Source organism: Scyliorhinus torazame, chromosome 13 (assembly GCF_047496885.1).
Source record: "Scyliorhinus torazame isolate Kashiwa2021f chromosome 13, sScyTor2.1, whole genome shotgun sequence".
Classification (NCBI taxonomy): Eukaryota; Metazoa; Chordata; class Chondrichthyes; order Carcharhiniformes; family Scyliorhinidae; genus Scyliorhinus; species Scyliorhinus torazame.
Genome location: NC_092719.1, coordinates 194,177,201 through 194,191,932, shown reverse-complemented (window position 1 = coordinate 194,191,932; position 14,732 = coordinate 194,177,201). Strand labels below are relative to the sequence as shown.

The 14,732-nt window shown below is 44.9% G+C and overlaps 1 protein-coding gene across 1 annotated transcript in view; it reads left to right on the top strand.

Moving 5' to 3' along the window:
- Nucleotides 1-14,732, top strand: part of LOC140388469 (5'-nucleotidase domain-containing protein 2-like) — a 108,444-nt gene that overhangs the window by 11,759 nt on the left and 81,953 nt on the right. Inside the window, exon 2 of the mRNA XM_072472660.1 lies at nt 6,789-6,973. Within this exon, the coding sequence (XP_072328761.1) occupies nt 6,789-6,973 (185 nt within the window). The remainder of the gene's footprint in view (nt 1-6,788; nt 6,974-14,732) is intronic.

The following is a 14,732-nucleotide window of genomic DNA, read 5'->3' as shown; positions in this document are numbered from 1 at the left end:
AAATTGCCCTTAGTGTAGGGTGGGGTTACTGGGTTATGGGGATAGGGTGGAGGTGTGGACCTTGGGTAGGGTGCTCTTTCCAAGAGCCGGTGCAGACTCGATGGGCCGAATGGCCTCCTTCTGCACTGTAAATTCTATGATACTATGATACCTCGGCGCCGTGAGGCAGCAGTGCTATCCACTGCACCACCGTGCTGCCCTGTTATTGACTCTTAACTGCACTCTGAAACGGCCTAGCAAAGCTGAGTTCAAAGACAATTGTGGGGACTTTTAATCTTCATATAGACCAGACAAACCAAATGGGTAAAGATAATCGGAATTATGCATTTGTGTAATGCTTTTAGAACAGTTTCTTCGAACAAAAGATTGTGGAAGCAACAAGGGAAATAAAGCTATCAGTAATTGATAGGTTTAATTAGTTGTCTCGGTGAAAGATCCTCTGGGAAATGGTCATATATTAAGTTTGAGAGCGACACACTCCCATTGAAAACAAGAATCTTAAACTTAACAAAGCCAATTTTATTGGTATGAGGAAAGAACTGGCAAAGGTTGATTGGTTGGGAATGGTAGGAAATAAACAGTGGGAAATAATTAAATGATTCAATCTATCTATTCCACATTTCATCAAAAAAACAACTCAGCCTTAAAGTTTCACCAGTGACGTATTATGAAAGCTATAGATTAAAAGAGGGAGGCAAAACCCACGCAAACACGGGGAGAATGTGCAAACTCCACACGAACAGTGACCCAGAGCCGGGATCGAACCTGGGACCTCGGCGCCGTGAGACTGCAGTGCTAACCACTGAACCACCGTGCTGCCCCTAAAGGCCAAAGCTTGAGGGGCACCACCGCACATCAAGCATGGCTGACCAGTGGACTCTCTTCTTACCGCTGCCATTGGCATATTGGAAGGATTTTCCATGTTACGATTGGCTACATTATGAATGCAGCTCCTGTGGCCAAGTCCTGGAATGGGACTTGAACCTGGAGCTTCTGGCTCGGAGGCAGGGATGCTCCTGACTCTGCCACAAGATCTCTGGAATTAGCAGAGACATTGAACAAATATTCACAGTAGAAGACACAAATTATGAAGAGGGAGGGTTAAAAAAGGGCTAAGTGAGGAACCTGGGTAATTAATATGTACTGGAGAAATAAAATCCCGAGGACCTGATGACTATCGTACTAAGATTCTATAAGAGGAAATTGTAGAGATAGTGTATACACTGGCAATAATTTTCCACAATTCCTCAGATTCTAGAATGGTTCCAGTGGATTGCAAGTTAACAAATGCAAATTCAGTGTTCAAAAATAGAGGGAGAGAGAAATAAAGGGGTGGGATTTGCCAGCCCTGCCTGCTGCAGTGATCATCGAGTACCACTAAAAGTCAGTGGACCTTTTGGCTGGGCTGTCGCTTTCCCATGCGGTCGGTCCTGCCTTGACTGGGCAGGGACGTACAGGCCAATTAACCAGGCATCAGCCACTGGGAAGTGCTGGATTTTATGAGTAAGGAAGTTTTTTGCATTTGTAATTAACATGGTAGGGAAAGGTGAGCCAGTCAATGTAGTAGCACACTTGGATTTTCAAAAGGCATTTGATTAGGTGCTACACATAATACTCAAGGCCAAGGCTAGTGGAGGTGGAGGGGAATTTATTAGCACAGATGGTCTCCATTTGGGGCAGCAAGGTAGCACAGTGGGTAGCACTGCTGCCTCACAGCGCCAGGGAACCAGGTTTGATTCCAACCTTGGCTGACTGTGTGGAGTTTGCACTTTCTCCCTGTGTGGGTTTTCTCCAGATGCTCTGGTTTCCTCCCACAGTCCAAAGATTTGCAGGTTAGGTGGATTGTGTCCAAAGAGAGTTGGGGGAGTGGGTCTTGGCAGGGTGCTCTTTCAGAGGTTCGGTGCAGATTCAATGGGCCGAATGGCCTCCTTCTGCACTGTAGGTATTCTATGACTATGCCTTTTTAAAAAAATGTAATTTATTCCAAACTTATTACAAAACATAAAACAATTCAGGGAACAAATTACCTAACACAACTATAGTTTGTACAAATGTTTCCCTTTTTTTTCTCTCTCCCCCCTCACCCCCCGCAACGAACAGCTCCTCAAACATGACCATGAAAATCCCCATCACCTTGCCTCAAAGCCCTCCGTTGAACCCCTTAATGCGTACTTGATCTTTTCCAACCGAAGAAAGTCATATAAGTCCCCCAGCCAAGCAGGCACCCCCGGTGCCATTGCTGACCGCCCCTCCAGCAGAATTCTTCGTCATATAATCAGAAATACGAAGGCCACCACATTGGCCCTCCTCCCCTCCATCAACTCCAGCTGTTCTGATATCACGAATATTGCCACCAAAGGATCCACCCACTCATTCTTGCCCAAGTACCGTGTGTACCACTTTGAACTGTATCAGGCTCAACCTTGCGCACGAGGAGGTCGCATTTACCTTCGTAGCGCCTCACTCCACACTCCCCTGTTTACTTCCCCTTCCAGCTCCCCCTCCCACTTCTCCTTAATCTTCACCACCTGCTAACCTCCCTGCTCTCCCAGCCACCCGTCTATGTCTCTGATCCTGCCCTCCCCTTCCACATCCGGAAGAAGCAGTTGCTCCAACAGGGTGTACCTCGGCAACCTGGGGAACTCCTTCCAAACCTTCCGCACAAAGTCCCTTACCTGTAGATACCTAAACTCACTTCCTCTTTGGAGCTCTACCCTCTCCTTCAGTTCCCCTATACTGGCAAACCCTTCTTCCAGGTACAAATGCCCCGCCTTAACCAACCCCACTTCTCTCCATTTCCAATACATGCCATCTATCCCCCCCGCCCCCCAGCTCAAACCTGTGGTTTTCGCACAACGTCGTCAGCACCAACATCCTCTCTATCCTAAAATGCCTCCTCAGCTGGTCCCAGACCTTCACCATGGACTGCACTCTCCGAGTGTTTCCTTGGTGCCATTGGCAATGCCGCCATCACTATGTCACTCAAACCGGCCCCCCTACAGGATTCTTCCTCGATTCTGCCCCATCTCCTTCCCAACACCGTCTCACCTTCTCCACGTTTGCCGCCCAGTAATAATGTAGAGGCTCAGCAACACAAACCCTCCCTTCTGCCTCTCTCTCTGTAACAGGGTCCTGTTAACCCTTCGCACCTTCCCTGCCCATACAAAATCTGAGTTAATCATATCCAGTTTACGAAAGAAGGCCTTCGGTACAAAGCTCGGGAGTGTCTGGAATATGAACAGGAACCTTGACAGAATGTTCATCTTCACCATTTGGTCCTTCCCTTCCAACGTCAAGTGCAGCGTGTCCAACCTCTTCAGATCCTCCCTAACCTCCTCTACCAGTTTTGTTAAATTCCATTTGTGTACCATCATCGATTCCCTCGTTAATTGAATCCCCAGGTATCTAAACCTGTCTCTGGCCACCTTTAAATGGCATCCCCCTTGATTGGCTCGCTGACCTAACTCATTCACCAAGAACACTTCACTTTCCCTACATTTAACTCATATTCCGAGAACGTCCCAAACTTCCCCACAGGCCCATGATCCTCTCCATGCCCTCCAGCGGGTCTGAAACATACAATAGTAGGTTGTCCGCATATAGCGACACCCGATGCTCCCTTCGTCCCCTCGCCACTCTGCCAACCCCAAGAGGCTCTATAGCTATTGCAAACAACAGAGGCAACAGCGGGCACACCTGCCTTGTTCCCCTGTGCAGTTCAAAGTTCTGTGAACCCATGTCATTGGTCTGCATACTCTCCTTTGGTGCCACATATAACAGGCACGTCCATGCCACAAATTTGGCCCAACCCCGAACTTTCCTAGGACCTCAAACAGTACCGCCACTCAACCCGATCAGATGTCTTCGCCGTGTCCATGGACACCACCACCTCCAGTATCTGGGCTCTTGACGGGGTCATGATTACATTTAACAGCCTCCTTATATTATTAGAAAGCTGCCTGCCCTTTACGAAGCCTATTTGGTCCTCTTCAACCACCCCTGGGGCACAACCTTCCATTCTTCCCGCCACCAATTTAGCCAGCACTTTCACATCCGTATTTATTTATTTTTTAAATTTAGAGTACCCAATTAATTTTTTTCCAATTAAGGGGCAATTTAGCGTGTTCAATCCACCATCTGTGGGTTGTGGGGGCGAAACCTCGCAAACACTGGGAGAATGTGCAAACTCCACACGGACAGTGTCACATCCATATTTAACAACGATATGGTCCTTCCACTTTTTTGATATTATTGTGATCATTGCCTGCATCATTGTCTCCGGCAGCTCCCCCTTCTCCAACATCTCATTAAACACCCCCAAGAGATGCACTGCCAGGTCCGTCGCGAACTCCTTATAGAATTCCGCTGAGTAACCATCGGGCCCATGGCCTACCCGACTTCATACCCCTTATACTGTCCAATACCTCCCTCAGCCCAGGGGCTCCTCTAGCGCCTGCCTCTGCTCTTCCTCCAACTATGGAAACTCCAATTCATCTAAGAACCGTCCCATGTCCCCCCCTTCACCCCTCGGGTCCATCCTGTACAGCTCCTTATAATAATCCCTAAATGCCTCATTTATCTTCCCCGGCTCCAACACCACATGCCCTGCCCCAGTCCGTATCTTCAATATTTCCTTGGATGTGACCTGCATCCACAGTTGATGCGCTAACATTTGACCCGCCTTCTCCCCCATATTCTTACTGCACCCCTCTTGCACCCTCTTGCTCTATGTAGCTGTCCTAGCGCCCTCCCCGTTGTCAACCTATCAAATTGCCCGTGTAATTTTTTCCTCCTCGCCAATCCCTCTGTGGTGGGTGCCCTCGCGTACTCCCTTTGTACCTTCACTATCTCGTTCATTAGCCGTTCAAATGCCTCCCTCTGTTCCCCATCAGCATGTGCCTTGAACAAGATAATCTCCCCCGAAACAACCGCTTTTCGCACTTCCCAAAAAGTGGTCGCCGACACCTCCCCAGTGGTTCAATTCTACATAATCTTTAATCACAGCCCGCACTTCATCGCAAAACCCTCTATCTGCCAACAACCCGAATCAAGCCTCTGCTCCCATCCCGATCTAAGCTGAATCTCCAGCCAGTGGGGCGCATGGTCTGAGATTACTATCCCGCATATTCTGTCCCCTCCACCCCAACCAAAATCTCTCAGCTCACTATAAAAAAAGTTGGTTGAGTACACTCTATACACATGTGAGAAAAAGGAATACTCCCTTACCCCTGTGTTCTTGAAGCACTATGGATCCTCCATACCCATCTTTTCCATAAATCCGCCCAGCTCCTTTGCCATTCGTATTCTACCCATTGACCTTTGGCTCGACCTATCTACCCTTGGCTCTCGGACACAATTAAAATCTCCTCCCATAATCAACTGGTGTATGGCCAAGTCTGGGATCGCAGCCAGCAACCCCCTCATAAAAACTACATCATTCCAATTCAGTGCATACACATTCACCAGTACCACTGGCATCCCTTCTAATACCCCACTCGTCATCACATATCTCCCACCCGGGTTCCTCACTTCCTTCGCGCTTTAGGATTAAGATGAGGAGAATTTTCTTCACTCAAAATCTTTGGACTTCTCTACCCCAGAGGGATATGGATGCTCTATTATTGAATTTATCAGGGTTGGGATAGACAGATTTTTGATCTCTCTGGAATCGAGGGATAGTGAGAGCAGGTGGGAAAGTGAAATGGAGATAATATTGAATGACGCATCAAGCTCGCAGACTGATATGATCCATTCCTATTTCTTACGTCCTGCTACATCTTCAATAGTTTGTGCATCAGTAACACAGCAAATTTGTTAAAGCAGTATAACACATGACTGACTAAGTTAACAGTTTCAAAGGACCACTTGTTTTAGCACGTGTCGATTTAATCTTGGCTGGGGTCACAGAGCAGAGAGATCGAGAGGGTGGTCGGACCACAGCAATCAGGTGCTCTCACTGACCCATGGAAAGAAAGGAAAGGGCAGCTGAAATCAGTACAAAGAAATTATTTGTGAGCTTTTGTGTTGTGTTATAGTTATTCGCTCTTTCTTCAACAGTAGAAACAAAGCATGAAAAGGTTACCATACCCTAGGTTACGTAAATAGATTGTCAGACTTTATTACGAAAGAGAAAATGCAGGGAAATCTCAGCAGGTCTGGCAGCATCTGTAGGGAGAGAAAAGAGCTAACGTTTCGAGTCCGATGACTCTTTGTCAAAGCTTTGACAAGGAGTCATCGGACTCGAAACGTTAGCTCTTTTCTCTCCCTACAGATGCTGCCAGACCTGCTGAGATTTCCCAGCATTTTCTCTTTTGTTTCAGATTCCAGCACCCACAGTAATTTGCTTTTAGTCAGACTTTATTAGCAAGGTGTTGCTTGCTCACAGTCTAAGGTGAAAGGGAGGGAAATCTCCCAAATACTTCTGCTGATGTCACCATGCAATCATGTGACACACAACATAGAGATGCATTGATTTACAAAATATAACAGTTTGACTGTTTAGTTTTGTGGTGCTAGATGATTTGGGGAAAGGCAAATTGATTTAAGAAAACAGGAGTCAGGGGCTTGATTGATTTGGTTTTCTGCAGGTTATTTTTCCTCATTAGCACTTGCTGCTACTTTGGGTTTATTCCAATTTAGTCAATAAGATTGGCAATTTCACAGATTAATATTATTTAAACCAATCACTTACTTTCCCTGTAACTTTGGAGGTATGACACCTGTGTGATGGCATAAGGTGCAGTGCCACAGTTTTAATTACTTACAATTCTGTAAATTGTTTTTTCCAGAACTTATTCCCCCAGGAATATGCAACCTCCTCAATCCTGCAAACATCTATTCCAATAATGAGGTTAAATTGGAGGACATTGAAATTTATGGATTTGATTATGATTATACTCTTGCGCAGTATTCCAATTTACTGCACACCATGATCTTCAACACTGCACGAGAAATCCTCGTTAATCAGTACAAGGTAAGTTTACCTGTTAATGTTTCTCAAAATGATTGCACTAATTTTCTCCGAGCATCAAGCTTAAATGCTGTTAAACATCCACTTTCAACCACTGTAGAGCAATGGGTTGTGTAAGTAGATAATGGGAATTAGGGAATAGGTGAGCATCTTTAATTTTAGTCTTGCATTTATGGTACATGGGTATCCCAGCTATGTGATGAGCTTATGTTTATTACAAGTAAAATACATTGAATTCAAATATAAAATAAAAACAGAAACTACTGGATAAATTCTGCAGGCCTGGCAGCGTCTGTGGAGCAAAACAGTTGACATTTTGGATCTAAATGATCCTTCTACATTGAATTCAATCTTTCCTTAGCTGCAAGGCTGATTTATTTTTAGAAAGATTGCACTCTATTGACAATGGAATGAAGCCGCTTCACTCCCAAGTGTTTGTGTAATTAAATTAATCTCATATAATTGTCAAGGAAGACGATGTAGGATTATTTCTTCATGGCTGAGGAGGTGGTTTGTGTTGATTGTGAAGTTAACATACCATTTGGCTCTTTGAGAATAAGATCGTGGCTGATGTGACTCCACTTTCCTGCCTGCACCCCATAACCTTGATTCCTTTTAGAGTGAAAGGTTCTACAACTTGTGGCAGAGGTTGAAGTCAATGGCTTCAGTATATCCAATATTTATTTATTTATTTAAAAAAATTAAATTTAGATTACTCAATTATTTTTTTCCCCATTAAGCGGCAATTTAGCGTGGCCAATCCATCTAACCTGCACATTTTTGGGTTGTGGGGGTGAAACCCACGCAGACATGGGGAGATTGTGCAAACTCCACACGGACAGTCACCCAGGGCCGGGATTCGAACCTGGGTTCTCAGTGCCGCAGTCCCAGGCTAACCACTGTGCTACAATGCCACCTCGTATTCCCAATATTTAGCTGCAGAACATTACTTCTCATACAAGATAAGCTGCTGAACAATTGTGATTGGACGTGCAAGGTAGTAGCAGGACAGCTTTGGAGGTCTCTAAAGAGGTCTTAAATAGTGCTGTGAATTGTCTTGAATGGATGGTGTTGTAAAAGGGCTAGTTTATGCAAGAGGAAGAAGAGCAGTTGGTGCATGACCTTTGTGAGGTGTTGGAAACATGGGAAGTTGTTGATGGAGGTACTCTCTAGTAAGAGTGGAGCAAAGTAAATCCACCTGCTAGTGCAACTTGTGTTATTTGACTGTCTGGCATTCATGCCACATGATGTAAAGAATACACCAGGTTTTATGGTTTGATTTTTCTCCTTGCCTCTTGTAAAACAACCTCCTTGAACTGAGAGCTGGCAGACAAGCTGACCGAGCCTCTGTCACCCCTATTTGTTCAACTGTGATGCCAAATACTTGATATGAGAAGTTGGAGAGAGAAGTAGCATCCTACCATTCAGTAATATGCCTTGGCGAGCACTGATTTGAAAGACAAAAAATTGCAATAGTTGTAATGCAATGCTGCAATTTGAATATGACAGGTTTGGTAGATAAAATTTAGAGTGCCCAATTCATCTTTTCCAATTAAGGGGCAATTTAGCATAGCCAATCCACCTACCCTGCTCATCTTTTTGGGTTGTGGGAGCGGAACCCACGCAAACACAGGGAGAATGTACAAACTCCACACGAACAGTGACCCAGAGCTGGGATCAAACCTGGGACCTCGGCGTCGTGAGGCAGCAGTGCTAACCACTGCACCACCGTGCTGCCCTTGGTAGGTAAAATCTTGAGCCAAAGAAATGAGCAAGATCTCCAGTTCAGTTCATTATATGTACTGAAGACGCTGATTGTCAGCTGGAAAAATTGTGGGATGATGCTAGGTTGTTTTTGACTTTGAGATGCTGATTACTGTCTAGCAACCCAGCTGGACACGAGTTAACTGGAAATCACACTAAGGTCACACTGGTCCATCTGTAATCATCTCTGCAATTGACCAATCGTCTGTATGCACAGAGTTCTACTATCGGAGAAAATCTTAATGGGGCTCATTACTTGCAGCACAGGCTGGGGAAGGGTGAAGAATTTTTTTTTTCTTGCGAGTCATTAACCCTTCCTTTCCACTCAAAGACAAAAACAAAGAATGTTCATCTGAATGAAGGGTCTTGACCTAAAACGTTTAATCTGTTTGTTTCTGATGTTGGTAGATGTTTTTCCTTATGCTTGTCAGCATTGTGTCAGTAGTTTGGTTATGTATTCTATTATTTATGAAACGCCTGCAGCATATTTCTGCAATGAATAATTACATCACTGAACAGTGGGAAATTACTCCTGATTATGCTATAGATGATGCATGATGGTTTTAGGGGACCCTCCAATGATTGGGATTAATTAGTGCCTGATTGTAGCACATTCCTTCTCTTGCTTAGGAATAACCAGTTGATGCCAACAGATTTTGGAGTGATTAATGCAGAGTGTTCAAGAAATGGGAATTGTGATTAAGAAGGCGAATGGAGTTTTGTCCTTCATTGCTAGAGGGATGGAGTTTAAGACTAGGGAGGTTATGCTGCAACTGTATAAGGTGTTAGTGAGGCCACACCTGGAGTATTGTATTCAGTTTTGGTCTCCTTACCTGAGAAAGGACGTGCTGGCACTGGAGGGCGTGCAGAGGAGATTCACTGGGTTAATCCCAAATTGAGGGGATTGGATTACAATGAGAGGTTGAATAGACTGGGACTGTACTCGTAATTTAGAAGGATGCAGGGGGATCTTATAAAAACATATAAAATTATGAAGGGAATAGATGCGGGGAGGTTGTTTCCACTGGCGGGTGAAAGCAGAATTAGGGGGCATAGCCTCAAAATAAGGGGAAGTAGATTTAGGACTGAGCTTGGGAGGAACTTTGTCACCCAAAGGGTTGTGAATCTATGGAATTCCCTGCCTCGTGAAGCAGTTGAGGCTCCTTCATTAAATGTCTTCAAGATAAAGGTAGTTTTTTGAAGAATAAAGAAATGAAGGGTTATGGTGTTCGGGCAGGAAAGTGGAGCTGAGCCCACAAAAGATCAGCCATGATCTCATTGAAGGGCAGAGCAGGCTCGAAGGGCCAGATGGCCTACTCCTGCTCCTAGTTCTTATGTAAAGTCAGCAATTATATTGGCGAGAAAGCATTACATTTAACTTGTAGTCTTTAATTATACAGTGCATATATTGTTACATTAAAAAGCTCAATGCTGACGAATGAAACCAGCTCCTTTTGCTTTATGTTACCCGGTACTGTACCAGACAAAATACTCTAATCTCTTGTAATATCCCCCTATGCAAATCATCACTTTATTAATAGGAAGCCATTCAGCCATCCAGAACCTGAATATTTCCGAGCACTGTTAGGACACCTCTGTATGTCTAGCCAAGTTACCAATAGAGGTGCTGGTAGTCCTTCTTGGCTCCAGACACTACGAATAGACCCTCCATGGTGCTTTACAGAAAGGTGACATCAGGCAGAAAGCGGCTTATATGTTGAAAGCATAGCCAGGGAGATGATTTTTCAGGAAGCTTTTAAAAACAGGAAAAGTCTGAGGCAGATTTTGGGCATGTGTTATGTAAGTCATTTTAGCTGTTACAATCATGGCTGATGTTACCACTGGGCAGTTGGGTCTAGAATGGAACCCTGGTTCGATGGACTGGACCGTAACTTAATGTTTTTTTTAGAGACGTGGATCGCCAGAGTCACAGGACTGCCGATTAACTTTTAACAAAAGGCTAAAACATTTAATAAACATGAAAGATTGACTATAATACAATGCTCCATTACCCCACCTATCTCGTCACAGATTTACGCAAAATTTTAAGAACAACAAGTTACAAAGTATGGGTGGGATTTTCTAGTCGTGCCCACCCCAAGACCAAAAATTCCAATTGGGGCCAATGGACCTTTTTGGTCTGCCAAGTTTATCTCTATATCTTTAATGTTCCCGGTAAGTACATAGTCCATGTAAACCTAAAGGCCAACTATGGTCAGACACGGGGGTGCGATTCTCCCAGCCCCGCGCCGGGCCGAAGAATTGCCACGCCGCCCCGACGCCGGTGCGCGGTTACCGAGGTGCGGAGAATCGGCGCCATTTGCCCCGGCGCGTTTGGCACGGCACGGGTCGCTGTACGAGGCTGGGCCGCCGATTCTCCGGCCTGAATGGGCCGAGTGGCTGCGCGGAAAAAGCAGAGTCCTGCCGGCGCCGTCCACACCTGGTCGCTGCCGGCGGGAACTCTGCGCGAAGGGCCGGGGGGCAGCCTGTGGGGGGAGGGAGGGGCTTCGTCCACCGGGGGAGGGGGCGCTCCGATGGGGTCGGGCCCAGGATCGGGGCCCACCAATCGGCGTGCCGGCCTCTTTCCCCCCCCCCCCCCCCCCCCCCCGTCCTACTTTGTTGCGCGTCCGGCCCCAGAACCCCTGGGCTGTGTTGCGTTGGGGCCGGTGCGTTCCGTAAAGCCACCGCCCATCGCCACTGCGCATGCGCGGGTTGGTGCCACCCCTAGTGCGTGCCAGGAAGTGAGGCTGGAGCGGCGTGAACCGCTCCAGCGCCGTGCTGACCCCCTGTGGGGGCCAGAATCGCTAGTACCCATGCCCGTTTTGCGCCGTCGTGAAACACGACGGCGTGGACACTCTGTCCTGCGATCGGAGAATCGCGCCCATTGTGCTCAGGTGCCACCAATATAACATCTGTGGATTTCTCATCAAATCATCCTCAGATGCTTATCACACTGTGGCCTAACTGATTTCACTGGAACTCTGGCTTCCACTCGAGTATTGCCAAGCTCTACTCAGAAAAACACGGCTCAGGATCTTCTCCCAAACAACACTTCCTCTCAGATGCCTTTGTCAAGGATCCACTTCCAGGATTGTGTTTCTCTGCCTTGGATTGCCACATGTATTCAAGCTTCACACACTTTCTCTGGTAACCAGTCATGACAACATAACACGACTGCTTTACAGTCTGTAGCAAGATGTCACCAAACTCTGATGTCTGGTTTCGCACTTTAAATCTGGATACTGCAGTTGTTTCTTTAACTCTGAGCATTATTGACATGCACTTTTAAATCAGTGTCTTTGGTCATTGACTGAAAGATCATTTACAATTTCAGTCCTTCTTGTTGGAAATTTATAATTTGCAATTTTACAGATACTTCAGTTTCTTGTTGTCCATTACTAACTTTGATACATGAGTAATATTACTTGGAACAATTTTTTGCTCAACTGAAACACTATTTGGCAATGAGTGTTTATTTACAGGACTTTAGAATTGTTATACTTATACCACCCACCATCATCTTCAGTTGGCCCAGTTTACTTTGCAGTTTAAGAACTTAATATTCTTGTCACAACAAAGTTCCAACAGCTCGTTTTGCTTTTTAATTCTGCATTCAACCAATTATTTTGATTTATCAGCAATTCCTTTTCTTGTTCAAGGCATTTTCCATTATACTTCGGAGAGATTTCTGATGCTTTTAAGTACACCAAGTTTCACCTGAAGATCAACTTTTGCCAAGTTTGCTTTTACAAGTTTATCATTTAGATAGTTCAAATGTTCCATTTTCCATGTTTGATTCTCAATTGCTCTTCCCAATTCTCTTTCTTCATAAGCAAAACTCCTCTTTTTGTACAAGAATATTGATTTTTAATCTGTTTTTTCTTCAATTACTTGTTATTTGCAATAAATGTCTCATTTTTATCCACAGTAGTTTTCAAATGTTTTTAAGATCAACATGGGTAACCATCTGGTGCAATACAGTTGTCATCACATTACTGTCCCACAGGCCAAATCATTACCTGGAATAAAATCTATCCCTCCAATAGGTGATTTACAAATAATTCCCACTGTAACAATTCAATTTACAAAGTTACTTCTTAAATTAACTTTACACCAGTAAACCAGTTCATCACCTCCATTAATATCCCTTCTAATAGTTTTTCCTTCGTAAAAATATCTGAAACATAATTTTATCTCAGCCACCATCAATGATTGATCTGCTCCTGTATCTCTTAAAGTTGTAATTGCATACTTATTTTGTTGGACGAATAAGGGAACGCGTCTCCCTTCAAAACAAAACCTTCATTACCTCTAATAGCTTGACTTCCTTCACCAGTACTCAGATCATTCTCTGAACTATCTTGAGCCCTTTCCTCTTTCTCATAGATTCACCAGCACCACTGCTACAGTTTTAACAGCCATTTCATTTTCAGGTGCTACCTTTCCTGCTACTGCAATTGGGTCCTATGTAGTTTCCAGCAATATGTCCGAATACGACCCATCTTGTTACAATGGAAACAGTTAGGCTTCTGAATTGTCACTTCTACCCTCAGCACTTTGTTTTCTGTTTTTGAGGTTAAATTTCCTAATCATTCCCAACTATCTTTTCTCTTCCTTGACTACTTGTTTTCCTTTTAACTTCCCATCTTCTATCCTTGTCAGGTTTATAAGGATCACAGAAAAATGGTTTTCTCTATGGGCCTGTTCGTAGTCATCTGCTTGCTCTGCTGCCTGCCAAGCAGTTTTAACTTTTTGTTCCTCAACATCGGTCCTTATCACCAGAGGTAGTGAATCTTTAAATTCTACCAAAAGAATCAGTATCCAATTACCCGTTCTCCATGTTTCAAATCCCAGATGAGCCCCCACTTTAATTACAATCCCAGCCACTGTTGCTTCTAGAGAGTCAGATCCCGGAATGGAATCTTCTGGAGAGTCTGGTCCCAGAATGGAAGCCTGCCTCGATAGACCATAACTTTTATTTTTTTGTTCGGCGACATGGATGCACAGAATCTGCACATGGATGACAGGACTGCCAATTAACTTTTAACAAAGGAATAAAACATTAATTAAACATGAAAAGATTGACTATAACACAATACTCCTTCACCTCTCCTATCCCTTCACAGTTGTTTAAGGATAACACAAGTTATTGAATGCGTCAACTTCATGCACGAGGTTAGGGGCTGATGCAGTTGAAAGTGGCACGCCTCACAAGGGCTAGGATGAGCCTACTTTGTGAGGGGGTGGAGGATGTTTGTGAATGCTGTGGGGGGGGGGGGGGGTGGCCTGCAAATCACGTTCATATGTTTTGGTACTGCCCAAAACTGGAGGGGTTTTGGAGGGAGGTCTTTAGGGTAATCTCAAAGATAGTGCACGTGAGACTCGAATCAGGCCCACTAGAAGCCATATTCAGGGTGTCGGATCGGCTGAGATTGGAAGCGGTTGCAGAGGCAGATGTCTTAGCCTTCGCCTCGCTGAATGCCCGAAGGCGAATTCTGTTGGGGTGGAGGTCGGCTTCTCCGCCCTGTGCCTCGGTGTGGCGGGGGGACCTGCTGGCGTTCTTAACACTCGAGAAAGTAAAGTTCGAGTTGAGGCGGAGCATGAAAGGGTTGTTCTACAACTCATGGGCCTTGTTCATCATACATTTTCATGAATTGGATGACATCAAACATTAGGGGGGATTTAGAATGTATAAATTAATGATGATTCTTTTTCATTGGTGTTTCGTATTTGAAATGTTGGGAGCTGTTTGAGGATGGGTGAGATGAGGGGATTGTTGGCTTGGAGATTCTCAACACATCCCACCAGATTTTTATCACACTGTGAGCCAACTGGTCTCACTGGGACTCTGGCTTCCAAACGAGTGTTTCCAAATGTCACTCTCAGAAAAACATCTTCAGAATCTTCTCCCAAGCAACACTTTCCCGAAGATGTCTTCACCAATATTTCCTTTCAGTATTCCTCTGCCCTGGATTACCATGTGCATTCAAGCTTCCAC